The sequence below is a fragment of the Aulonocara stuartgranti genome (genome assembly GCF_965226115.1).
Source record: "Aulonocara stuartgranti genome assembly, chromosome: 14".
Classification (NCBI taxonomy): Eukaryota; Metazoa; Chordata; class Actinopteri; order Cichliformes; family Cichlidae; genus Aulonocara; species Aulonocara stuartgranti.
The window spans coordinates 36,876,514-36,903,254 of NC_138950.1; the positions used below are offsets into that span (position 1 = coordinate 36,876,514).

The 26,741-nt window shown below is 42.9% G+C and overlaps 1 protein-coding gene across 1 annotated transcript; it reads left to right on the plus strand.

Annotated features, from left to right (window-relative positions):
- The first annotated feature begins 4,387 nt into the window (after positions 1 to 4,387).
- Positions 4,388 to 15,875, plus strand: lgals9l3 (lectin, galactoside-binding, soluble, 9 (galectin 9)-like 3). Its single transcript, XM_082503369.1, has 8 exons — positions 4,388 to 4,558; positions 6,621 to 6,709; positions 8,023 to 8,227; positions 8,486 to 8,605; positions 8,784 to 8,897; positions 11,285 to 11,373; positions 14,079 to 14,235; positions 14,470 to 15,875. Exons 1-8 carry the CDS (start codon positions 4,523 to 4,525, stop codon positions 14,614 to 14,616), a joined length of 957 nt encoding a protein of 318 aa, XP_082359495.1. The 5' UTR covers positions 4,388 to 4,522; the 3' UTR covers positions 14,617 to 15,875.
- Positions 15,876 to 26,741: the final 10,866 nt, after the last annotated feature.

Consider the following 26,741-nt stretch of genomic DNA (forward strand, 5'->3'; position numbering starts at 1 on the left):
TTAGAATGAAGCAAATAATTTGTGTTCTTCTTTGTATGATATCAACAACTGTGCAACTGGTTTTAAATGCACCTTAGAACACACATGTATCAACACTACATATGAGCAGGCGGAGGGAGGTTTGGAGTCTTCACACACCCCCGTTCTCTGCTGCCTATTGGAGCGGGGGGGCTAGGAGGAGGAGTTGGCCGTCCGATTGAGGTCTGGGGTCTCCCTGCTGCTGCCGAGCCAGGGCCGTCTGTTTCTCTCCACCCCAGGGAAAAGGGTAACACTACCTGGGTCTGGGTGCAGTTTCCCCCTCCAGGGGCAAGGGTACCTGGACCTGGCGCTTAGAGTACGCTTGGGGAGTGTGATTGTGTGTACAGTGTCTCTTTATGTCTGTCTCCACGTTGGGTGAGTGTTGAGTAAGTGCATATGAGAGCATGAGGGTGGGAATGGATGTTTGTATCTGTGTGTGCCTGTTTGTCTGTGTCTATATGTCAGGTTGGGTATCAGACGCTACCTCTCTGGGGACATCTCAGGCCCTCTAATGTATGGAGGCCTATCTCCCCCCACCACTTCCCTGCCAGTGGCAGACGACCTCAGACATCGGTGCGTTGGTGGTTCTTTGTGTCCGGGGATGGACGTCCAGGTACGCACCGGCTCACTCCTGGCAGCTGCTTGTTGGGGCCTGGAGCCTGGGGCTCACTCAGGCCACTTCGGGGGTGGGGTGCCCTTGGCCTCTCGGCCTGGGGCTCGGTCACTCTGGCACAGCTGGCTGCTGGCGGAGCTCACGGGATCAGCAGCTGCCTTCAGCTCAGTTAGCTGATCAGCAGCCGCCTTCAGCTGAGTGTCCAGTGTTTCCTGCTCAGCAGCCGCCTGTAGCCCAGTCACCAACTCCACCACCATCACTTTCATCTCAAGTTCAGTCACCCATAGCTCAGTCTTCACCCCCGCTATCCATAGCTCAGTCGATACCACAACCAGATTTTCTGCAAGCTTTGTTACAGTCCATAACCCAGTCAGTAGCTCAGTTAGTGGAGGAATCATTAGCGTTGTCATCTGCTCAGTCAGCCACTCATCTTCACCCTCAGCCAGGGGTCCCAATTGCCTCTGGTCCTGCATCTGCTCCAGCTGGAGGGCCCGAGGGGCCCGTCCAGCCTCAAGTGTCGTCAGCTGGAGGGTCCGAGGGGCCCGTTCAGCCTCCTGTCTCCGCTGGAGGGTCCGAGGAGCCCGTCCAGCAACACGCCTCGTTAACTGAGGGTCCTGGAGGACCCAGCCAAAACATCCTCACATTTGCTGATGGTCCAGGGAAGTCTGTTCAGCCGTCACCTGCTGAATCATCCCCCGCGACTTCTACATCACCGCCTGCAGCATCACCGCCTGCAGCATCACCGCCTGCAGCATTCGAATCACCGCCTGCAGCATTCGCATCACCGCCTGCAGCATCACCGCCTGCAGCATTCGCATCACTGCCTGCAGCATCACCGCCTGCAGCATCACCGCCTGCAGCCGTCCCGCTGCCGTCAGGTTCCGCAGCCGTGTCTTCATCCACGCCTGGTCCAGCCTCAGCTCCGTCTTCATCTGGTCCAGCCTCAGCTCCGCCTTCGTCTTCGTCTGGTCCTGCCGTTGCCACACCGGACCTCCGGACCTGCTCTGTGGCCGCCACTGCCTTCCAAGTGGTCGGGCTCCCAATTGGTTTTGCCCGCGCCGCCGTTGCCGTGTGCACGGTCGGCCCCCTGAACTTTTCGTGGGCTCTTGTTGAGCTCTGGTTTCCTTTTGTTTTTGATGTGCTTTTCTGCGTTTTTGGACTCTGGTTCTTCTTGTTTTTTGTTTGGTCTCTGTCCCTCCGTCCTGGGGCCCGTTCTTCGTACGTCGCTTACTACATCCAAGACCAAATCATCGCGCTAACCGTGAGCTCGCTAATCCGGTTCTCCGAACACACCTGCTGTTGACGATCAGTACAGCTGGATGAAGTAATGTGAGATCACTGGGTGTCGTAAAAGGGGCTACGCATCGATAGTAGAAACATTGATCGGCAACCCTCTGATTGGTCGGCGAAAATGTCGAAGGAGAGCGCTCGGTATTTTTCGGCAGCAGAGCAAGAACTCTTGAGTGAGGGATTTCAGGAGTTTCAGAGTTTAATCAGAACGCAAGGGAACACTGCAAAGGCTGCAAAAGCAAGGAGAGAGGGCTGGCAGAAAGTTGCTGACAAATTAAACTCGTAAGTAATTTAATAATAACAATAATAATGGAGTGGATTTATATAGCGCTTTTCAAGGCACCCAAAGCGCTTTACAATGCCACTATTCAGTCACTCTCACATTCACACACTGGTGGAGGCAGCTACGGTTGTAGCCAGGCTGCCCTGGGGCAGACTGACAGAAGCCAGGCTGCCATATCGCGCCATCGGCCCCTCTGGCCAACACCAGTAGGCGGTAGGGTAGATTTATTATATTACACTATATTAACCAATATTATATTACATTATATTATATTATGTTATATTATATCCCCTTACACATTAGAGCCACAACAGGACCCACTAGAACATGGGAACAAGTAAAAGTGAAATATAAGAATATCCTACAGAATGGTAATATTTATCACTTATATTGCTTGTCGTCTCTTGGAAAGAGACCCTGGAATACTCTGTTTGTTTGTTCATAACAGCAACCAAGAAAAGGGCAGAGCAAAAAAAAGACAGGTGGTGGTCCTGCACCCCCTCGTCAACAAGTTGGTTAAGTGAATAATACCCTCACGGGAAAATCGATATCTCTCTATGAGCACACTGTCGCGCTGAGCTAAAGGATCCTGTCTGTCCCGCAATATACGCTGAATTCTGAGGACTCTCCTTATCAATCTTGCACCTTCCGCAATGGGTGGCTTGCGTATACGGACAGGACATGGCTGCGACAGACTTCCCAAATCCACCTTCGCTTTTATAGCCGTGGTCTCTCATCTTGATTACACGAAGTAATTTCCAATTACTACTCTGAAATATGACTTACATCTGAAATAATCACATACATGTAATAGAATGTTAATAGTACATTTCCCTTTTTTAGGAAATGACCTGTATGTATCTGTGTGAAATCAATAAATGGATCAGGTGCTGCATTATCTTTAGTTACATTGATGTTATTTATTTATGGTGAAACAGTGGTGGAATATCGCTGTTGCTTTCGTATAAATGAAGCGGACATACCTGCGTGGCCGCGATCTAATCCTGTTTACATAAAGTGAACCTGCTCCCGAGCAGGTTTACGCTTATGGCTCTGTTGCTATGGCAGCAAGTCCCGGATGAGCTTCGGGGAACCGAACGATCCAAGATCACGCGAAATCGTCAACAATTTAATCCAGCTAACCTACTTAGCGAGATACGAAGAACGGGCCCCTGGGCCCCCTCCGCCCACTCTGGCCTGGTGCTTTGTGCTTTTTCGTTTGGGGCTGTCGGGAGCCAGCCCTTGGAGGGGGGGTTCTGTCACGGTTCTGGGTCCGTTGGACCCAGTATTTTGAGTTTATTATGTTTTGGTTTATTTTTGCATTATGGATTGTTTTCTGATGTTCTGGTGCTTTGTTTATTATTATCATTATAGATCTGTTTCTGTTATTCTTGGTGAGGGATCAGTTCTTAGGTTTTGGGTTCTCATGTGTGTTGCAGTTTCTGTTCAGTGTCTAGTCTGTCTCTCAGTGTCATGTCTGCATCTGGTTTAGTACTTCTTGTTTCCTGTCTTATTGTGAAAGTCTTTGTCTTATGTTGGTGTGTGCAGCTTAGCTCCCCCGTCTCTTTAGCCCTGATCTCCCCCAGCTGTGTCTCCCTTCTGTTGCCCATTCCCTCATTACTACCCTGTGTATTTAAGCCCTGTGTTTTCCCATGCTCGGTGTCACGTCGTATCATCAGATTATGCCTGTGTGTTTCTGTTCTCCATAGTCCATGTTCACTTCATGTTTTGCTTTCGTACCAGCAATAAAGCTGAGGTCTTTGAGTTTCAAGTTAGTGTCTGAGTCCTGCGTTTGGATCCTCCTCTCCGCCTGCCCGCACACAGAGCCCTGACACCTGTGGTGGTAAAGAAAGCATCATTGCACAAAAGTGTGTGCTAGTCCAAATCATTTTTCCCACAGTGATAATACAGAGCCATTATTTTCTTTCCATATTAAGTTAAAGCTTTGGAGATGGCCTGCCATTAAACTTTAAGTTGCTGCAGGAGTTACAGTGTAGTGAAATTATTTTTTATTGAAAATTTGTCTGTCTGCTGTCTGTATGAATGTGTGTGTTGTAGAGTCTTGTTTGAGGTCTGATAGTCTACAGTTAGCCAGATGTCAATGCTGAGGGAAACGGATACGATTCATCATATTTAAATACCGCCAGGAAGAGAGGGGCGGGGTGGTGGGGGACTCTGGCAGGATAAGCAAATAAGCAGCTTGCAAAAAACCTTTAAATACCGCCTATTATAGGAAAAACGAAACCTAAAGGTGGGCTAACTCGCGAAATTCAGAGCACTCTACAGCTCAACAATCTTCCGTCTTTCCGTTCAGGGATATGGCTTTTTATCAGCAGTCACCTTTTTACAACCCGGTAAGAGAATAAAATATGTTCATCTTAAGACTTTTCGCTCTTTCACGGACGGCAAGAATACTCCTCTCTCACGGCTGCTCCGTTAGTCCGTTACGCAAGGCCCGGTGAACGCAGCGAACACAAACAGGCAGTGCGAGTTTTAGACCTCGCTGGTCGGCTTGGTTATACGCATGAGAGTAAAACGTTTTGGGTTTTTTGCGCATCATAAAAGTTTTGTTTTGTAAAACTTTCCGATCTTTCCAAAATGTTCACTTGCGAGCAGCGTGAATGAGGAAGTGTACACTGCTGCTTCCTGAATCTAAACACTGAAGTGAACTTTGGCCTCGAGGTTTTCAGGGAAGAAAAGACACATGCAGATGCTTGAGTCCGTGAGGCGTCTCGAGTTTTGGCTCCAGTGCAGCGGTTAGGTGGGAAACAGATGCGCAGAATATGAACAAAAAGAAAGTTCGAAAACAACCCGAACAACTTGCGTTATTCCGATACGGATATAGCGTGTAAAATATCGAGCCAGAACAGAATTCATATTTGGACATGTTTAGTGGCCCAGAAGTAAATACATTTGCTTAAACATCTGCGACGCACAAACAAACCAAGTGCAATAAACAGTGCGGTTAAGACGAACTGCAGGCTTTAAAACTGGTGTCACACAACTTAAACTAAAGATAGTGTGTAAAAGTCTATCAATAATAGAAGATCAATAATTAAAGTCACAGCTATTCTCTGATGTTCTTGTGTAAAATGGTATTCATTATTTCTATATTCCACTACCTATAAGATCAGATTATAATAGTGAAGCTGCAATTCATGCATGACAGTTTAGCAGGAAGTGGTTTACAGCAGCAACATCCTTTTGCATTTTTGAGGCCTTTCCCCCTTCTTTGGTTCTAAGTACATCATGAGTAGCAGGACTTTTATTGGGACCAGATATATAATAATAACACTAATAATAATAATTATGCTGCTGATAACATGTATTATTGTTGTCCTTTGTATATCTATGTAAAGGTGTCGTTGGGGTGAAAATCTTTTTTCCAGGGAGAGACGATAAAACACTTTCTTTTCTAGACTCTACATTTTTTAAATGTATTATTTATTTATTTTAATGTGAGTGCCAACTGCTGGCTGCTGTGGAGGTCCTGGAGGTCCTTACACTGGGACCAGGCTGCATTTTTAGGTTAAAGTCTGCCATGTTTAGGTTGAGGAGGCTTCCTGTTGGCGCGCGTGTGTGTGACTGAAGTTTGTAATAAGGAATAACTGAGTGCTCAAATAGAGTGTTATTGCTTTTCCCCACCCCAATGAGTTTAGCCTAATTCATGTTTTTCAATCACTTCCTCCTGTGTGTGTATGCTGATATGTATATATATTTATAAAGCCTATAGTCCGACCATTTAGCAACTTGTTGTTGGTATTATGTTTTCACCATTTACAAGTTACTTAGTCATATATCCCGTTCCATTGGTTTGGAGTTCTGGGGGCATCAGTCAATGCAGAGTATATTGGAACCCGCAATCTCAGCTCTTCTGATGGTACACTGAAGTCTAGCGCCAGTCGAGAAACAGCCATCGCCCAGTTGGAATTTGTGAAATAAATATATCTGCACCATAAAAAAACCTTAGAATGAAGCAAATAATTTGTGTTCTTCTTTGTATGATATCAACAACTGTGCAACTTTGTGTACCAAAATATTCTCAAAACTGAACAAATTAAAGTTCACAAATATGTGTTTTTCCAACTTAGATGTGAGTTTTCATGTCAATTTTGCCAGCCTTTTCTTCTTCTATTAAACTGCTGCAAACATAAAAACAGACATTCATGAAGAAAGAGACACACATATTAAAAAGTTAAGAAAGTGATACAAAGAGCACCTTCAGGAAACAAAGTAGCTACAAAATATGTAGATATATATCCATTAGAAAGAAAAGAAAGAATGATCAGTAACAAAATGACTGTTTCTTTGGTTTATGTGGCATTCTAACTTCATGTATTTAATTTTTGTAGCATATTAGATTTTGCAGTCAAAATATAAAGCCAGTAATTAGATGTTTATCCATGTTCTTTCTAGATAATCCCATTCACTGGGTCAATCCAAGGTGGTCTGCAGGAGGGGAAGTCTATCACTGTCAGTGGACGTGTCGTACCTGGGGCTGACAGGTCTGTCTGCTTGTTCCTTTATTTATCAGCAGAAGTGTTTTATTTGTTAACCAATAATTTTCTTCAAAGCTTTCGTCAACTTTTTTTTTTTTTTGCACAAAACAAGACGAAACTAAATAAAAACGAATGCAGGGGGACATTAACACTTTCATCTATAAATAAAAAAGAGATGAAAATGTTCTGGACTGACAAGATCCAATCAGAAGTAATTAAGTCACCAAAACCACGTGAGAGTGTTCAGTCCACTCAATGGGCAGATGTGTCTGGGGCAGGAGCAACAAAAGTAAATACAGTAAGAAGTTACTGTGTGAGAAAAGATATGTTTGTTTCATTGAAAGTTGATAGCCCATACAGACCGCTGCACATCTGTGTTAAGGGACAGCCACTTAAGAGGTCACTATTAATCATGTGTCTCATCACATGAGCCAAGGTGTTTTTTTTGTTTTTTTTAAAAAAAGGCATGGATCTGATATGCAGGGTCCAGAACCCCAAAACAGGAAGTCTGGGTCGGCTCTCTGTTTAAAAAAAAAAAAAAAGACTCTTCTAATGTCTGAATTTTGTGTGGGTGAACATGACCCAGCTTCGACCTTGGCAGACCGTGGCAGGCGAGGTCCCTGGCTCAGCTGCAGGGGAGGGGTGGTTACATATGTGCTGTTGCACTAAATGCTCCTCAAACGTAAACAACATACCAGTGTGTCAGGTCAAACTTTACACACACCTTGACCTTGTGTGGGACTGCAGGAATGTGGAAGATAAAAACATGTGTCACCAACCTATCATTATACATGATTCTGAATAAGAGAAAGTGTTGTTATCCCCCTGCGGTTAGCCTGACCACTGTGCTGTTGTCCACAGACCTCACAATGCAGGGGCTTGGGTGACCCCCCGTTGAAAGGCCAGTCAACATCTGACAAGGCACAGGAGAAAGTGCTGTGCTCACATGAAAATAAAATTAGGTTCTTTAGCATTACCTTAACCTGCCATGTTTGGATGAACAGAAAAGCAGAAAAGGTTTACTAGGTCATATTAATGTATTATGTTTTTTTTCCTGCATCTTAAGATCTTATTCTCTTTCTCTCCAGTAAAATAAAAAGTACAGACATTCATTTCTTTGTAACTTACAAAGAAATGAATGTCTGTAGATCATTGCCCCACTGTAAGGAATATTTTTGTTAATTTTTAGTTCTTTACTCAGCACAGTCATTTAAAAACTCCAAAAACTTAAAAATTACAACTTATACTCATTAGTTGTCTGTGAATATAATCACATGATACACCCATATATTCCTTCTTATTCACTTTCTTACTCACAGGTTCCATGTGAATCTACAGTGTGGTTCCATGGCTGGTGCGAACATTGCTATCCACATTAACCCACGCTATGAAAGTCAGCATTATGTGGTGACCAACACTTTCCAGAATGGGAGCTGGGGCACTGAAGAGAGGAAGTACAATTCCCCATTTCCTGCTGGGTCCTCTTTCACTCTTGTCATTGCTGTCACCCGGGACTTCTACCAGGTCAGCTCCTAAACATTTTAATATGATCTACTCAGTTGACATTTCATTTTACTGTATTTGTGTGTTTATTTAAGTGTAGAGCAGATCATTCATATCATAAAAATCTATTTATTGTATTGAAAGTTTTATTTAAAAAACTAGAATTTCTTAAAATACTCTTCTTTGTGATTCTTTCTCTAAAATCTATTGTTGTGCAAAAATAGTTTTTACTGTTTGGACAATAAGACACAAATTTAATTCCATATGTACTATTACCAGCTCAGCATCAATGGCTGCTACTTTATGGAGTACAGACATCGCCTGCCATTTCACCAGGTTGACACCATCTCAGTGGGTGGAAAAGTGGAAATTTCTTCCATTGCTTTTCAGAACCCTGTGGTGAGGAAGTTTACACAATTTATTGGCTGTTTATTTGAAATGCATAAGTAATATAGCAGCATAGTTGGTTGTGTATTTGTGCTCATGTTTGAATAATCTTAAACCTGATAAATAATCAAGAATATGATAGAACAGTGATAACAAAGTGGTTTCTTTTTGTATTTTATTTCCTGCACAGTCAGCTTTTCCTGCTCAGCCTGCGTTTGCTCCACAATTAGGCTTTCAACCCCAGCCCGGATTCCCAGCACAGCCCGGATTCCCAGCACAGCCTGGATTTCCTCCTGTAACACCAGTGAGTATCGTGGTCAGGTTCTAGTTTGTAACAGCAGTATTTTACTTACATAGTGTACATTAGAGGTGGGGGTGCTGCTTGTTGACTTTAGCTAAGGATATAGTTGAGCAGTGTTGGGCGGTGTAAGTAATACTTTTTAATCCCACTGACATGGCTTCTGTAGAGAAAGCAGTTTGGGGACAAGGAGGGGGACTAACCCATCACTGGGGGAGAGGTTACTGAGGTAGTCAAACAACTAATTCTACTTTGATGGCCTCAGAATCTCATCTCTGCTTTTTGCAGATGATGTGGTTCTGTTGGCTTCAAAGGTGGTGCCCTCCAGGTCGCACTGGAATGGTTCTCAGCAGAATGTGAAGCAGCAGAAGTTAGAATTAGCATCTCCAAATCTGAGGCCATGGAAAAGGGTGGAACACTCACTCAGAGCCAGGGACAAGTTTCTGCCCCAATTGGAGGAGTTTAAGCATATTAGGGTCTTACTTACGAGTGAGGGAAGAGAGGAGCAAAAGACTGACATACAGATTGGGGTGGTGTCTGCAGTGATGTGTTGTGGAAGTTTTCCATTTAAATAAAGCCTGCAGACGAGCGGTGAGCGGTAGCTAACGTTCTTTAATCCAAACACACAAAGAACAGAAAACCAAGCTTGTGGAGAGCCTACATGACCGCGGGACAGACGGTCAGCAGAGTCTCCCTGAGCCCAGCATGGCTCTCAGTTAAATACCTTCTTCAGGAACAAAAGGCAGGTTCACACTCCCTTGCTACCTCCCAGAGTCCTTGAAAAGACAAAAGACTCTTCCTGTGCTCTGCTTCCCCCAACTTCCTTACTACACCCCCACCATTTGTCTTACTGTATGAGTGTCAGACATGTTAAAGTCCAGTGGCACCAAGGCATTATACAATAAAATAATGTGATTAATACATAAGTAAAAGAAATTCCTATACAGATGTGAATGCTGTACCAGGCCTTCATGGTGAGGCAAGCACAAATACACTTGTCGAATAACATACCTGCACCTCATCATCATGAGATGGTAAATGGACTGGTTCTTATATAGCGCTTTTCTACTCATCTGAGCACTCAAAGCGCTTTACACAACTTGTGCATTCACCCATTCACATCTTTCGTTAGTGCTTTATAGCTAACATTCACACACATTCATACTCCGATGGAGTATGCAATTTGGGGTTAGTATCTTGCCCAAGGATATTTGGCATGGAGACTAGGGGAAGCCAGGAATCAAACCACCAACCTTCCATTCCAATTAGTAGATGAACTGCTCTACCACCTGAGCTACAGCCATTCAAGAGGGGCTCAGAGTAGAGCTGCAAGTCTTCTACTTCAAAAGGCACCAAATGAGGTGGGCATCTGAATTTGATGCCTCCTGGACAGCTCCTGGGTGAGGTGTCCCACGGAAGGAGGCCTAAGGACTCAGGACATGCTGGAGAGATTATATTGCTCAGCTGGCCTGAGTGTTCCCCCAGATAAGATGGAGGAGGAGGATAGACAGAGGGAGGTCTGGGCCTCTTTGGAAATGGATGTATGGATGCTGTGTGTAATCCATTATTGTAAATTTAAATGTCATTAAGAAATTATCAGACAAAATAATTTTTTCAGTGAATACTGTTAAATGTAATAGAATCAGTGTTGAGGCTGACAGTGGGTGATTTTCCCAACAAGGATAGTAAAATCACCCACTGTCTATAGTAAATGAGAGAAAAAGTCTTAGAAATCAGATAGAAAATCAAATAAGAACCAGGTGGTGTCTAGATAGCAACAAATAAAACAGGTTTTCGCGTTTTCCAGTTCGGGTGTGCAAAGCTAAGAGTTAGGATTTCAAATGAATTAAAAATCTGTATTGTCTATGGTTGGTTAATAAGCTGCAGTGGAAGATTGCTGCTACTCTTCCTCCTCTGCCTTTGCTTCAAATGTGCTGACAATTAGTATGACTCTGTGTTGATTTATTCAATTTAACATATTCAAACTGCTGCAACCTGGTTTCTGAAAGGCAAAATAAATAAATATGTTGATCAATTATTAAATCATTTAATAAAAAATCATTAATTAAATGACAGGGACTTACAAGAGAGAGACCTAATGCTTAATCACCCTGTTTTACTCTTTAGTGTTGCTAAAGATGCTATATTGTTCTTTTTTTGTGAATTTTCTTTGTAGTAGTATTAAAATGGATGCACGAGACTTTTGTGAAAGGTAACGTTCTGGCTTCTAAAAATGTGCTCATTTATTTGTGGCTAAAACATTGTCCCTAACCCTACCTTTAACCCTAAAGATGTCACTAGTGAACTGATGGATGTTAAGAAGGTAAATCTTACCTACCTGTAGTCAGAGTTGCAGTTTTTCTGTTGAAATAATATATATTTCTTGTGTGCAGGTGGTTCCATACAGGTCTGCCATCAGTGGTGGACTAAGACCTGGCAGGACCATCACCATCCAGGGAACTGTATACCCAAGTGCCACAAGGTCAGACTTCATGATCAGATGTTGCTTTATTTACTTTGAAACTAGCATATATCAATTTAACAGCAAACATCATAACTATGTAGTGAAGTGAAACAATTAAGAATTAAACTATACAGTGAGGGAGATAATTATTTGATCCCTTCCAAAGAAATGAATTATGGTGGCTTCATTTTAATGGAGAAGAGCACAATATCAACAAAAAATATGGGAAAAAAACATATTACATAAATGTTAGAAGTTCATTTGCATGTCATTGAGTAAATCAGTTTTATCCCCAGGCAAGACATGACTTAGTACTTGGTCGAGAAACCCTTGTTGGCAGGCATAGTGGTAAGATATTTCTTATAGTTGGTTACCAGGTTTGCGCACACACAAAGCACAGATTTTGACCCACTCCTATGTACAAAACCTTTCACTATCCTTTAGGTTTTTGGGTGCCACTTGCCTTCATTATTGTGCACAGATTTTATAGGGGTGGCTGTGGCTCAGGTGGTAGAGCAGATCAGCTACTGATTGGAAGGACATTTGGCATACAGACTGGAGGACAGTCTGTATGCCAAATGTCCTTGGGCAAGATACTAACCCCAAATTGCCCTCTGATGTGTCTAAACTCAAGTGCAACTAATAAGCATTCACACACAGATGAGTGTGTGAATGCTTATTAGTTGCACTTGAGTTTAGAGGTGCTTGCTTGAGTGGGTGTGATTGGATGAATGAGACATGTTGTATAGAGCGCTTTGAGTACTCTGGGAGAGTAGAAAAGCGCTATATAAGAATCAGTCCATTTACCATTTTCTATAGGATGGAGGTCTGGTGACTGGCTAGACCACTAACATGACGAAACATCCTTTGTTGCCTTGGTGTATGTTTTGGTCATTGTGTTGGCCATGCCAGAAGACCCATTCACAACCCATTTGGCTGAAGGAAGGAGGTTCTCATTCAAGATCTTGCAGTATGTGGCCTGTCCATTGGCTCGATGCTTGACTGTGGATGCTGTTCTTTGGGTCAGCATTGCTCTTCCTCCAAGCATTGTGGGTCGAGTTGATGCCAGAGAGCTCAAATTTGGTTTCATCTGACCACAGCACTTTCTTCCAATCCTTCTTTGAATTAATAAAATGTTCACAGGCAAGTTAAAGACGGTCCAATACATATGCCAGGAAGTGGTGCTCCAGCGATGCGCTGGGAAGTTTTCACGACCCTCTGCAACGCCTTCCAGTCCGAGGTAGAGCAGTTCCCGTACCAGACTGTTATACGGTTGGTCAGGATGCTCTCGATGGTGCAGCGATAGAAGTTCACCAGGATGTCTGAGGACAGGTGGTTCTTCCTCAGAGTCCTCAAGAAGAAGAGGCGCTGGTGAGCGTTCTTGACCAGCTTGGAGCAGTTGGTCGTCCAGATGAGATCCTCGGAGATGTGGACTCCCAGGAACTTGAAGCTGCTCACACGCTCCACAGCCGTCCCCTTAATGTGGATGGGTGGATGTGGGTCAGCCTGTAGTCCACGATGAGCTCCTTGGTCTTCTCGGTGTTAAGCAGCAGGTTGTTTCTGTCGCACCACTCAGCCAGACGATCCACCTCCTCCCTGTAGGCGGCCTCATCGTTGTCACTGATGAGGCCAATCGCCGTGGTGTCATCTGCAAACTTAATGATGGTGTTGGAACCATCAGCAGGTCTGCAGTCGTGGGTGAAGAGGGAGTAGAGGAAAGGGCTCATCACACAGCCTTGTGGTACACCGGTGTTCATCATGATTGTAGATGAGCAGCGGTTATCCAGCCGGACATGTTGGGGGCGGTTGGTCAGGAAGTCCAGTAACCATTTGCAGATGAGGGAACTGATGCCCAGGTCTGTCAGTTTCCTGATGAGTTGTGAGGGGTGGATTTATTGAACGCTGAACTGAAGTCTATAAACAGCATTCTGGCGTATGTGTTGTTGTTGTCCAGGTGTGAGAGGACAGTGTGCAGTGCGATGGAGACTGCATCCTCTGTGCTCCTGTTCTGATGTAGTAGTAGTGTGTAGTGTGTTACCAAAAGTGTATTTCGTGGCTGCGCTCCCAGCTACCTTCAGATCATTACCAAGGTCCTCTTGTGTAGCAATGGGCTGATCCACCACTCTTCTCAATGAGACAAAATTTTGCATTGATGGTCATTTTATATTTCTTCCATTTTTTAATAAGTGCACCAACAGTTGTCACCTTCTCACCAAGTTTATTCTTCATGGTCTTGTAGACTATTCTAGCCTTGCGCATGTTACAGATTTGTTCCTGATGTCCTTTGACAGCTCTTTGGTCTTGCCCACAGTAGAAGAGAGGCTGGGATAGAACACATTGATTCTGTGGACAGGTGTATACACATAATGAGTGGACATCAGGAGTATCTGTAATAGACTGATTGTAATCTGTGTGCCACACAGGGACACAGCCAATGTACAGAAGCCAGAATTGTGGTTGTAGGTGATCAAATACACATTGAAATGTTTCATCTAAAACAGTTTGAAATGTAAATTATCTGCCAAAGCTACAGTAACATAACATTGCTCTTGAATTGAATCTTGTTATCAGGAAAAAACAAACTTAAAAAAACATAAGAATTTTTTTTTTGCCAGCCAATTGGTAACCAAACTGTCCTGTCTGTATAATTAGAGACTTAAATTACAAAAGAAATGATTGATTAATTAGTCACTGGTATTGCGTTATTTTGTGTTTCGTCACAGGTTCACTGTGAATCTTAGCCACCAGTCTGGCATCGCTCTGCATTACAACCCACGTTTCAATGAGAATGTCGTGGTGCGAAATACCAAGCAGTGGGATCAGTGGGGCTCCGAGGAGCGTGGTGGTGCCATGCCTTTCCACCGGGGTCAGCCTTTCACGGTACGACTGAACATACACACTGTACAAGTTTCAGTAGAAGTCACATTGCTTTGTGGTACACTGCTTTTCAGTCATGACTTCACATAAAATAAAGGAGAATTATAGGTGATCTGACCTCGGAGTACCATATAACTTATGTTTCTATTGTGTCTCATGTTAAGTGTGCTATCTTTAGCACGTTTCACTGTAAACAAACTGATTTCACTAACAAAATGATCTTTTATTTCTTTTTAGTTGACTATAAGTTGTGAAGCTCACTCCTTCCGAATTGTGGCCAATGGGATGCAGACCCATACTTACAAGTATCGTTTCAACCCCCTGCATGCCGTTACCTCCCTGGAGATTGACGGTGACATCAGCCTGACCTCTGTGATTGTGTAGAGATGCAGGACCCTGTTGCTGTTGGCAGCATTTTGCAGCATTTCCCTAACTATAGCCACAGTAATTACCCATTAATTGGAAGTTTGTGCTAACTGCTTAGTTTGATTATATAATGTACAAAGTATAATCAACATCTCTGCATTCATTTTATAATCGCCTGATTCTATAATATTGTATGCTCTATATTTCTGAAACATGGTCACTCTTGAAAGAAACAACCATTATTGGTTATCAGGGACGCCTAATTTACACACATACATTCTGTCCAATGAAGGCAAAAAAAGAGTAAACATTTTAAGCAAATGTAACACTGTCTAGTTGGAAGTTGGATTTGTCACCAGTATTGTAAACTTGACCCATGTTCAATCATTTTCTTAGTTGAGTTCAGAAGCTTTTACAGTCATTGGTCTGGTGACACAGAAAGCTAGACAAACACATCCATAGGTAATTTCGAATCACAAATTAACCCACAATGGATGAATAACCGCTGCACCACTAAACTCAGGTGGTGCCTGAGTAGTTGATTTTCTTCCCATACTGTAATTTTTATATTTTATTTCTTATCATTCTGCACTTAGATCATTACTAGCCAATCTCTATAATATTCTTTACTGCATTTCACATGAAAATGTAGGGTGGTCTTTTCTGTCTAAAAGAACTGCTGCTTATGTTAATGTTTATCTCTATGATGTTTGTTGACAAGCTGCCATTTTTCAATACTGTGCTCGACAGTTTCCCTGAGCCATATCCAACTTATTTCAGTTACTTTTCCAACACTGCAAGGTCTATACTGAGCCTCTGTTAGTTTCTTTATTCCAGCTATAGAGTACATATAAGACCGACATAACCGCAGTAAGCAACAGGTTGGTGGTGTCTTATTATGAAGCTTTGTTGTTGTCATCTTGATATTTTAATGAATAAGGACAAAGAAATCTGTCAACATACCAGGTCATGGTATTTATGCAAGCCACCAGGCTGCTTTTTAAAGCCACTTTGTGGGCTAACCCACTGCTTTGAGGGCTGTCAAAACATTAGATATTGTATTGATCCACATGATGCCACGTCATTAAGACTCTGATGTTGTTGGGAGTGCAGACTTTTGGTGGGAGTTTGAATACAGCCTGATAATGTGAGTTTCCACCGACAGTTATTAGATCGCTTTTACTTATATTTTCAACTTTAATATTTCTTTTATTACAAGCTGATGTGTGATGTAAGTGCTGCATAAAAATAAATAAATGATTGCAATGAGCACAACAGTTTGGGCTTTGGAGTTAATTTATGTAAGAATAAATATAATCTTGTCTCTTTGTCAACAATCTGACTTTACAGGTACTGGAACTGGAACCACATAGTAACCTTCCATCATGGCCACCAGAGAGTGCTATAAGGCTTTAGTAAATTGAAATCAGTGTCATGAGACACTGATACAGAGATATGTCATTATATGGCCTGCAGTTTGAAGATAATGTATATATTCAAGATTCAAGACCATTATTAATCCTATGCAAGCACAACAGAAATTCAGTCATGCCAGCATTACATGGTGCACAACATTAAAACACAAAAATAACAAGTGACACATAGTCACAGATAATCTCAAACTGGTATCCTAAACATAGTGCTGTACTCAGATGATTTAATCTTTGTGACATGATCCATTATCCTGCAGGAAGCAGCCATCAGAAAGAGATCGACATGATCAGCAACAATACACAGGCGGGCTGTGACATTTAAATTATGTTGAGCTGGTGCCCAGAAAATATTCCCACATCATCACACCACAAGCAGCGGCCTGAACAACTGATACAAGGGACAATGGATCCATGCTTTTAATGTTGTTTATTCTGACCCTGCCATCCAGCTGTAGCAGTAGAAATCAAGACTCATCAGACATTGCTGTCAAAGTGTGTGAACTGTTGCCTCAGTTGTCTGTTTTCAACGGACATCTGAAGTATATTTTGTCCAGTTTTGTGGACATATGCAGTCATTTTTAACATCAGCTTTGGATAATTAAGCTCTTGGAACTGCACCAAAAAAAAAAATTCATAATAATAATGATGCAGGCTGTGTTCAATTTTCAGTCATCCAGGTCATTGTAATCTAAGGAGCTTGAATACATTTCACCTCAGACTTCAATATTGAGGCTTTAATGCTCCTCAGTGTACACGGCACAGTCCAGAAGCTGCAAACTAGTAAAAAAGACAGCACAGACCAAGACTATCGTGCTGATTAAGAAAACAGTAAAAGAAAATGCTGACAGTAGTGTCCAGATCAATATAGTGTTTCTTTTGATCAGTACAACAGTTTACACCTCGGTAATGTAATTTCAGGGCCATGTTTCTATGACTGATTACAGTAGCATTGCTATCTACTCGTTTTCAAAGTTGAGGAGCTGTGTCTCCAGTTCCAGACTGGCCTACAAATCTATGAATAATCTACATTCATTCAATATACCATTGCCATTAAACCAGGCTGAAAAGTTACTAAATATTTGACACACTAAGCAGGAGAGAAGCAAGGCAAACCCATTTCCAACTTTTTTTTTTAATTTCAGACCAAAACCACTATGATGATTATCAAACAATAAATAATAATAAACAATAAATAGACAGTGGTCCACCCAGATATTCAACACCTCCAGCTTTTAATCTGTTTCACACATGGAATTGTTTTCAGCTCTTAAAATAAGAATTCGAGTTGTCGTTTTTTTAAATTTCTTTCATTCATTTTGAGCCCAACTGAATTCACTAAGCTGCAGCTCCAGACCCCAAGCTAACAAAGTGTAATCCCAAAACATTTTGTCACACATCCAAGTGACTTCTTCAGTCTGCCCAACCTTATAAACAGTACATTTGCACAATGCCTGAAACTAGTACCACAGACAAACAATGGGCTGTAAGATCAGTTTCTTGATCATTAAGAAACTGATTGTTTATAAACATCATTATAAATTTTATGTACAAATACATTGATATTTATTGATAAGAACACCTAGCATAAAAAGCTTTTCTCCAAACCTGAGCTTTGAGATGCTTTTTGAAATTCTGAGCTTTCTGATCTCAGCGTTAAGATGCCTGTTCCCTGAGTGCAGCTGCCTCAATAAAGTATTTCTGCTTCTTGTCTCCTAATGTTGACCACCTGCCTTTACTATCCTTCACTGTATCTAAGGAAAAAAATAGGACAAACATTTGCCTTCCTTTTATAACTATATTGATACAGAGGTATTTAGAGGTAATCCACTTGAATGAAACATTTCAAGTGGAGAATGAATGAAATCAGTTTTTCAGGTGGCACAAAGTCAGTGTTTTTTTCTTTTAAATTCCATTATATGGAATACTACGTACGACTCTGGATACTGTAGCTCCTGTGAAAACTAAGGCCTCAAATCAGAAGTACCTGACTCCGTGGTATAATTCTGAAACACGTACCCTAAAGCAGATGACTCGTAATCTGGAGAGGAAATGGCGTGTCACAAATCTAGAGGATCATCATTTAGCCTGGAGAAATAGTTTGCTGCTTTATAAGAAAGCCCTCCGCAAAGCCAGAACATCTTACTATTCATCACTGATTGAAGAAAATAAGAACAACCCTAGGTTTCTCTTCAGCACTGTAGCCAGGCTGACAAAAAGTCAGAGCTCTTTTGAGCCAACCATCCCTTTAACGTTAACTAGTAATGACTTCATGAACTTCTTCACAAATAAAATTTTTATCATTAGAGAAAAAATTACCAATAATCATCCCACAGATGTAATATTATCTACAGCTACTCTTAGTACCATTGATATTAAGTTAGACTCTTTTTCTCCAATTGATCTTTCTGAGTTAACTTCAATAATTACTTCCTCCAAACCATCAACGTGTCTTTTAGACCCCATTCCTACAAAACTGCTCAAAGAAGTCCTGCCATTAATTAATTCTTCGATCTTAAATATGATCAACCTATCTCTAATAATCGGCTATGTACCACAGGCCTTCAAGCTGGCTGTAGTTAAACCTTTACTCAAAAAGCCATCTCTAGACCCAGCAGTCTTAGCTAATTATAGGCCAATCTCCAACCTTCCTTTCATATCAAAAATCCTTGAAAGAGTAGTTGTCAAACAGCTAACAGATCATCTGCAGAGGAATGGTTTATTTGAAGAGTTTCAGTCAGGTTTCAGAGCTCAGCACAGCACAGAAACAGCTTTAGTGAAGGTTACAAATGATCTTCTTATGGCCTCTGACAGTGGACTCATCTCTGTGCTTGTCCTGCTAGACCTCAGTGCAGCGTTCGATACTGTTGATCATAATATCCTATTAGAGCGATTAGAACATGCTGTAGGTATTACAAGTACTGCGCTGCAGTGGTTTGTATCATATCTATCTAATAGACTCCAATTCGTGCATGTAAATGGAGAGTCCTCTTCACACACTGAGGTTAATTATGGAGTTCCACAGGGTTCAGTGCTAGGACCAATTCTGTTTACATTATACATGCTTCCCTTAGGCAGTATCATTAGAAGACATAGCATACATTTTCACTGCTATGCAGATGACACCCAGCTCTATCTGTCCATGAAGCCAGATAACACACACCAATTAGTTAAACTGCAGGAATGTCTTAAAGACATAAAGACCTGGATGGCCGCTAACTTTCTGCTTCTTAATTCAGATAAAACTGAGGTTATTGTACTCGGCCCTGAAAATCTTAGAAATATGGTATCTAATCAGATTCTTACTCTGGATGGCATTACCTTGGCCTCCAGTAACGCGGTGAGGAACCTTGGAGTCATTTTTGACCAGGACATGTCCTTCAACGCACATATTAAACAAATATGTAAGACTGCTTTCTTCCATTTGCGCAACATCTCTAAAATTAGAAATATCCTGTCTCAGAGTGACGCTGAAAAACTAGTTCATGCATTTATTACTTCCAGGCTGGACTACTGTAATTCATTATTATCAGGATGTCCAAAAAACTCACTGAAAAGCCTTCAGCTAATCCAAAATGCTGCAGCAAGAGTCCTGACAGGGACTAGAAAGAGAGAGCATATTTCTCCTGTTTTGGCTTCCCTTCATTGGCTTCCTGTTAAATCCAGAATTGAATTCAAAATCCTGCTCCTCACATACAAGGTCTTAAATAATCAGGCCCCATCTTATCTTAATGACCTTGTAGTACCATATCACCCTATTAGAGCGCTCCGCTCTCGCTCTGCAGGCCTACCTGTTGTTCCTAGAGTATTTAAAAGTAGAATGGGAGGGAGAGCCTTCAGTTTTCAGGCCCCTCTTCTGTGGAACCAGCTTCCAGTTTGGATTCGGGAGACAGACACTATCTCTACTTTTAAGATTAGGCTTAAAACTTTCCTTTTTTCTAAAGCATATAGTTAGGGCTGGACCAGGTGACCCTGAATCCTCCCTTTGTTATGCTGCAATAGATGTAGGCTGCCGGGGGATTCCCATGATGCATTGAGTTTTTCCTTTCCAGTCACCTTTCTCACTCACTATGTATTAATAGACCTCTCTGCATTGAATCATATCTGTTATTAACCTCTGTCTCTCTTCCACAGCATGTCTTTATCCTGTCTTCCTTCTCTCACCCCAACCGGTCGCAGCAGATGGCCGCCCCTCCCTGAGCCTGGTTCTGCCGGAGGTTTCTTCCTGTTAAAAGGGAGTTTTTCCTTCCCACTGTCGCCAAAGTGCTTGCTCATAGGGGGTCATATGATTGTTGGGTTTTTCTCTGTATCTATGAAGCACCTTGAGGCGACTTTTGTTGTGATTTGGCGCTATATAAATAAAATTGAATTGAATTGAATTGAATGGAACATGGCGTAATTTGGATTAATAGTAATACTGTGTTTTTTGCATATTATTGCTGTACATGCTTTATATATTTTAAGGGACGCTGATCTACAGTGTTACATTATAATTTATAAGGATATTATGTGTTTGTATCATCTCTACCCTGTTCCTTCCTGTTTGTTTCTAGAGGTTGTGGGCAGATTGGGAATTTTACACATATTCCATTGAATTGTCTTCAGTTAATTTATTTCTGGAGATATGTTGAAAAAGAGATTAAACAAATGTTGGGAATTGATACTATGTTAAATGTGTTACTGGATGTATGTAGCATACACCCGGGTAATATAACCAATGAGAAATTGATATATGTATTAAGAATGATTGCACCTCTGTTTTACCCCTTTGATTTGTTTTCTGAGTTGAAGCACTTATGGCATGGCATGATTTTCTCACTCAAAGGAATATTTAATATACTACTACTCTACTTCATTTTATTAGAAACATACAATTTATCACAGTTTGTTAATTTACAGCACTGCTTCACTTGCTTCAAGTAAGCTTGAAGGAAAATGAAGTGGTGCTGTAAGGAAGAGGACTCCCTTACTAGGATTGTTTATATTATAAGGTGTATAGCACCATTGCACTTTATTAAAAGCACCTTATCTAGCACTTTATTCAGCATTGCACCTTGACTATAGATATGCACATGAAGAACATTTGCACAGATGTTTAATTATTTATTGAATATTTATTGTGTATTTTAAAATCAGTAAGTAGCCTTTTGGTTCCAGGTCCTGCACAGCTGCTCCTCATTAAGAAATGTGGTGGTTGTCTGTGAAAAGGAAAGGTTGTTACTGAGAGCAAATAAGGTTAACCACTGAAGAGAGCTGTGGCAAATGTGTCTGGAAAACATAGAAATAAAGGTGGTGCAAAGACTATGTGATGTGATTACCACCTTTCTTTCTTGTGTCCTCTCCAGGCTGTTTGGGCAAACGCTTCCCCAGGGATCCAGACACCAGTTAAAGGTTCCGGGAGAGGCCGTGGGTTAAGGGAGTGTGGGGAATCTTTGTGCTTTGAGTTTTTGGTGTTTTTTTGTTGTTTTTTGTGTCCCGTTTGGATCTTTACCATCAGAATTGTTGTCTTAAGGCCAAGAAAGAAGCCAAGCGGATTTATTTTACCAAGTGGATCATCATGGTCTTGCCATATTGGTCCATTTGATTGACCTTTATTATAATTATGAATTTATTTTATTTTCAGTTGCTACAAACGGGACAGACATGACTGGGGGATAGGACAGGGAGAAAGAATGAAAGAAAGAGAGGGAGAGAAAGAAAACCAAAGGGGAGAAGAGACGGTGAGAAGGGGGAAGAAAGAAAAATCAAAACAAAAAAGAAACACCTGGGTCACCTGTATGGAGAAAAAAAACAGAAGAGAAAGCAAACAACAAAGAGCAACATAATAAAAAAACAGCACCATCACAATAAACTAGCTAGCAGTAGATATCAGTAGATACTAAATAATAAACGATATTGTGCAGCACGCAGGATAGACAGCGCACAATGTGCTTTGAGGCAGCAGCCAAGAAAGCTGTAGTCTGCGTCTGTGAATACCCGTGTGTACACCTGTGTGCATACCTGTGTGGATCAGCATGCTTGTATTCCAAAGGTTTCTCCATGTAACGATCTGCTAGGGAGTGTGGGGAGCCATAGCCCCGTCCTCCAGGGCATGAAGCAGGTATGGAGGAGATCAAAACTCCAGACATCCAGAGGCCCCCAGAACACAAGAGACCAAGGAAGACCAACAGAGGGGCAGCCGCGCCACTGTCCCAGTAAGAGCTGAGGAGAGTCCCAGATGAGGGCTCACTCAGCAGCAGAAGCCAGGGGGAGTTGCAGTGACACGCCCGTGAGCTCCGCCAGCAGCCAGCTGTGCCTGAGTGACCAAGCCCCAGGCCGAGAGGCCACTTCGGAGGCACCCCACCTCCGAAGTGGCCCGAGCGAGCCCCAGGCTCCAGGCCCCGATAAGTGGCCGCCAAGGAGTGAGCCGGTGTGTACCCGGACGCCCATCCCCAGACACAAAGAACCACCAACGCACTGACACCTGAGGGAGTCCGCCACTGGCAGGGGAAGTGGTGGTGGGTGGAGATAGGCCTCCAAACCTTGGAGGGCCTGAGATGTCCCCAGAGAGGTGGCGCCTGATACCCAACCTGACATATAGACACAGACATACAGGCACACACAGACACAAACATCCATTCCCACCCTCATGCTCTCATATGCACTTACTCCACACTCAACCAACGTGGAGACAGACATAAAGAGACGCTGTACACACGATCACACTCCCCAAGCGTACTCTACGAACCGGGTCTAGGTACCCTTGCCCCTGGAGGAGGGGAACTGCACCCAGACCCAGGTGGTGTTACCTTTTTCCCTGCGGTGGGGAGAGGCAGACCGCCCGACTCCGCAGCAGCAGGAAGGCCCCACACTCCAGACCGCAGTCGGACGGCCAACTCCTCCTCCTAGCCCCCCCGCTCCAGCAGGCCGCAGAGAACGGGGGTGAGAGAAGACTCCAAACCTCCCTCCACCCGCTCATTGTAGTGTTGATGCATGTGTGTTCTAAGGTGCATTTAAAACCCAGGAGGGCATGGAGCTACCTGCCAGAGAGCAGCAGGTAAGCGCATAGTCCCTCCTGCTAGCCCTCAATGTCTACGTGTATTTAAAATTGAGAGGTGGGCAACGACGCCAGGGGTGAGGTGTACACCCTGATGGTAATTTGGACTCCGTGTAGCGTGCCCACCCCCAAGATCCTATATGTATGTGTAATGAGAGTGTGAGTAATGTGAATGTCTAAGTTGTGGGATAAAATTGAGGCAGAGGCAGCCAGAAGGGGACAGGGGGGGGGGGGGGGGGGGTAGCCTCCTCTGCACCCTGGTGACATACCCCTACTCCAAGGCCCTGCATGTGTGGGTGGTTGTGGTGGAGCGGGAAGAGGGAGGCAGCTGGAGATGGGGAGGGAAGGAAGGGAGGGGCAGGTGACCCCTCCCTGGGGCCAGCTCCCCCGCTGACCCCAGTAGGCACTCCCATACTCCGCGACCCGCCAGGGAAAGGGGGCCCAGGCCCATCCAGACCGGGGCCCAGTGCAGCAGCGCCCCCCGGCCCCACAGAGCCCGGGACAGTCCACCCAACCCCACCACAGAGAAAACTGCACCCACCCCACCATCCACTCATCTTCCAGACTACATAAGACAATAGACGCCCAGGCTGAGATCTTCCTCCACCTCTCCTGTATCTCCCCCTCCTGCAGAGAGTTCCTGAGGAGAGGAAAGCTCCTGCAAGGTGTGACAATCTCCCCCACCAGTTGAAGAGCCCCCCAGGTGGCTCGACGCACCGGCAGCACCCTGCGCCTGGGATGGGCCCCCATGCACCCACCCGCCCACAACCCCGGCAACACACCAAGTTGACTAGTTTTTGGTGTTTTTATAATAATGGTACTGTGTACGGATAAAGTGTGAAATATTTCAAAAATATTAAAATGTTAAAATGTATGTATATATTTATGTAATAAAAATGCTATACTACTTGTGGGGATAGGTTAATTGGATAATCCAAATTGCCACTAGGTGTGAATGTGCGAGTGAATGTGAGTGCGAATGGTTGTCTGTCCCTGTGTGTTAGCCCTGCAACAGACTGGCGACCTGTCCAGGGTGTACCCTGCCTCTCGCCCTATGACAGCTGGGATAGGCTCCAGCGCCCCCCGCGACCCTGAAAAGGATAAGCGGAAGCGAATGGATGGATGGATGAAATGCTATACTATAGAATATGGTGGAAGGTTAGGATTTGAATTCTTTATTCTTTATTGTCCCACAAGGGGAAATTAGTTTAGCAGCAGGATAAAAATAAACAGAACAATAATATAAAATAATAATGACAATTAATAGTGATAGAAAGTCCAAGGACAGTTATTGCCATGTAGGAGACAAGATGGAGTAAGGATAAAAGAAACCTGGAGTGTTTTAGTCTTCGTCGGAAGGCAGCAACTCAAACTCACTGTGAAGTGGATGGTTCAAACAGTTAATAATAGAATGAGCCTTTCTAAGCACATTTTTATTGTAGATGGACAAAAGTCCATCTTGCCAGCGCCCTGAAATTTTGCTAGCAGTTTTTACTATAAGTCCCAACCGATTCTTATTCTTACTGTCAGGTTACCAAACCAGGCAGCGATACAAAAGGACATCACAGATGGTGTATTATTATTATTATTATTATTATTATTATTATTATTATTATTATTATTATTTGTGGACTCATGTTCTAGTTTTGGGATTTTCTGGTTCTGGGGTTCTGGGTTGCTGCTCTCTCTGTTGGTCCCTGGTGTTAGTGTTTCCTCTGTCTCGTCAGGTCCAGCTGTGTCTCCCACCTGTGTGTGATTCCCCAGTGTCCCTCTGTGTGTATTTATGTTGTGTGAATTGGTGTGCTCGTTACTGGTCCGTCTGTGTTCGTCTCCTGAAGACTGTTTGTGAACCTCTCTGTGAATCCACTGTGTGCTCTCCCTGCTGTCCTCCCTTAGTGTTCAGGCCGTTCTATAGTTGAGTTTTTCCCAGAGATTAGATTAGATTATCCTTAGCTCTGTTTTTGCCATCCCTACTTTGTGTTCTGTCATTTATAATAAATCTCCCTCGCATCTCAGTAAATGCCTGCATTCGAGTCCTTTATCCCACACACCACAAGACTGCTGCCCCAGCCGTGACAGGTTTAGCCCCTAACAGCAGAAAGTATTTAAGGCTGCCAGTTGTCATTAGACAGAGTGATTGTTGTGCTGTGAGGAAGCTTGTTGTGCGAGTCATTGTCACAGCTGTAGAGCTATATGGGCAAATAAATGCCAGTTGTTTCCACCATCTTGTGTCTTGGTCTTCCTCATTGTAAATCCAGTTGCAAAAAGCCGCTCTGTCACAGGTGTCAATAAACTCAAGCGTCTCGAAGTGCTGGTCCTGTGCAGGAATGGTTCTGTCTGGGGGGGGGAATACCAACGGCTGTGAAGCCGAATAGGGTAACCAGGGTACCACCAGCCACCTCAGTTTATACACCATGTAACATTATCAGGCTGTTGTCTCCTCCCAGGCTCATTTTGGAAACTTTCCTATGGGTCGTATTTGAGGGCAGTTGGCATATTCTAGGTAGCTGGAGAAAAGCCAGATAAAATACAGCAATAAACTGGTGTTGAAGGGTCTTTTAGCATGACTGGAATTTTACTTTAACAGGCCAAAAATTGACAGGCATCCTGCTGAATTATATGTTACTCTCACATTTTAGAGACCAACCAGCTTTGTTACTTTTAAGCTTCTGTTTAGACACAGAAGAGTTCACAAAAGCCATAAGCTAGAATCTTTAACAAGCCCATGTAAATGGGTTATATGCTGAAGACATGTTTTTCTATCACCAAGTCTCTGTTTGTGAAACAGGCTGCAAAAACACTAATGTTAAAAGGTCATTTGAAAGTCCATAAAATCCAGCATTATTGACAACCACTGATAGTCAGCTTTTGTTTTGAAGAACTTTTATTTTGAAAGTTTTCACACTTCTTGTAATGCTGTCAGTCATCAAAACATTCAATGTAGTACTGGTTGTAAGGCTGTGACAGTGATATTAATAAGATTAACAACAGCCGTGCTAAACTGGTTTAAAGCTGTTCCTTTAATGGTCCTGTTAAACAGGACACACTGACCCCCATATACCTCCACAGGATCAGCCATGATGAGTTTAAGACTTTGAAAGAGAAAGGATGATGTGACCATGTGGGTTGGATGGCTTGCTGTGGTGACTAGAAGTACGATAAGGATATGAGATGTTTAAAAAACCCCAAACATCATCAGGGAGGAACACAGAGAAAAAGGAGGGTGTAGGTAATATAGAGATAAGGATTTCACTCTTTACCAAAAGCTTACCAAGAGAAAACTATCTCACACTGAAAAACTTCTTTCACCATGAGGGACAAAAACTTTTCATGTACAAAATGCTAAAGTATCACATTTAAATTGTGTATTATATGGGTGTTGTCACAGTGTTAAGACAGCTTGTGGTTCTGATATTCAGCTGTAATGATATCAATGCTTATGTTTTATACCGATTCTTTAGGCTGTGCTTTTCTGGCATTCATGACAGAACTGTAAATCCTATTACATCTAACACTAGATGAAAGAGGTTTGTTTTGATGTATTTATTATGCATGTAGATGAAAAGGTTTTGTCATAGAGATTGAACGGACTCTGAGAGTTGAATACAGCTCACAAAAGTTTATTTACAAAGACCGGGTGATATATACAATGTGAGGGGCTAAGGCTTCCAGGGATC

What these genes read in the sequence shown, in the direction of transcription:
- lgals9l3 (XM_082503369.1), top strand. Translation starts at nt 4,523, where the DNA reads ATGGCTTTTTATCAGCAGTCACCTTTTTACAACCCG. An exon ending in AGTCACCTTTTTACAACCCG is followed by an intron (nt 4,559 to 6,620) that starts GTAAGAGAATAA and finishes TGTTCTTTCTAG; the next exon opens with ATAATCCCATTCACTGGGTC. An exon ending in TCACCCGGGACTTCTACCAG is followed by an intron (nt 8,228 to 8,485) that starts GTCAGCTCCTAA and finishes TACTATTACCAG; the next exon opens with CTCAGCATCAATGGCTGCTA.